Below are 1,185 nucleotides of genomic sequence, written 5' to 3' on the forward strand. Positions count from 1 at the left end.
CACCAGGCTCCCTTTGCTGCTCCCCCACTCCCACACCTCACACTGCTGTCTGTTGGTAAGGAAGAAGCACTTCCTCTGGCTGCTGATTTTTAGCAGGTCTCCTGATAGACCCCTCTTGCCAGTGGCACCAGCCTTGCCTGTGGTTGCTGGCAGGGCTCCCTTTCAATACAGGGTAGGACTGAGCTTATCTGAGCCACCTCTCCTTGCTAGGTTGGGTGCTGGGTCACAGCATACCTAGGTCACTTTCTTCTGTTGCCTGTGGGACTTAAGATTCCCTGCCACTCTGTTGATCCCTGATCCTGTGGTCACAAATCATTTTACCTTTTTCTCTTTCTACCTTTCAGAGCTCTCTTTCGCTTTTGTACTTCATTGGTTCAAGAGTTCACAGTTGTGTTTAGTAGGAAGCAGCAGAGAGAAATGAGTCTGTGCCACTTTGTCTAGACCATTGGTATTTCACCAACACAGATACAGATAAAAGTGGGGGCTTAGCTAGTTAAAAACCAAATTTTGNTTTTTTTATTAGGGTATATAGATATGCTATGTATATATACATATGTTCATTTCTATGCAAATAGGTAAATTAATTTTTATTTCAAAATATTCACATTTTTTCTGGGCAGAAATTCATAATCTTTCTTCAGTGTATCATTGTAGTCACTGTGCAAAGGAGTGGTTCACATATTCCAACAGTTGTTATTTCATCGGTATGGAAAGAAAGACTTGGAATGAGAGTTTGATGGCCTGTGCTTCTAAGAACTCTAGTCTTCTTTACATAGATGATGAAGAAGAAATGGTAAGATTTTAGATGTTTTAAGCATTTTATTAAAATTGACTTCAGTCCACATTATATTCATAAAATTCTTCCATATTCCTGTATATATTTTTAATTTATTTGTTTTCAAATCTCTACAATATTCTATTGTTTGAATTTACAATATTTTATTTATTTTTCTATATTCTGAATGCACATTTGATCATTTCAGTTCTTCTTGCTTTTCATGGAAAATCATGCTTATGCAAATGCTTTTCTTCTCAAATAAAAAATTGCTATTTGCTTTTACAATCCAGAAAGAAAACTAAACATCTCATGATGGTGCAGATTGATTCCAAAGTGAACTGACCCATGTAATTACAAGTCAGATCACAAAATGGAAGTTTCCAGCTCCAGCAGCCCTGCCCCTGTGT

The 1,185-nt window shown here is 37.7% G+C and overlaps 1 protein-coding gene across 1 annotated transcript in view; it reads left to right on the top strand.

Annotated features, from left to right (window-relative positions):
- The window catches only part of LOC103582026 (NKG2-C type II integral membrane protein-like), a gene marked incomplete at its 5' end in the record, with an annotated part of 5,680 nt that overhangs the window by 2,178 nt on the left and 2,317 nt on the right, over nucleotides 1-1,185 (top strand). The window contains one exon of the mRNA XM_008563715.1: nucleotides 642-793. Coding sequence (XP_008561937.1) covers nucleotides 642-793 — 152 coding nt within the window. The remainder of the gene's footprint in view (nucleotides 1-641; nucleotides 794-1,185) is intronic.

The sequence above is a fragment of the Galeopterus variegatus genome, unplaced genomic scaffold (assembly GCF_000696425.1).
Source record: "Galeopterus variegatus unplaced genomic scaffold, G_variegatus-3.0.2 Scaffold14679, whole genome shotgun sequence".
NCBI classification, from domain to species: domain Eukaryota; kingdom Metazoa; phylum Chordata; class Mammalia; order Dermoptera; family Cynocephalidae; genus Galeopterus; species Galeopterus variegatus.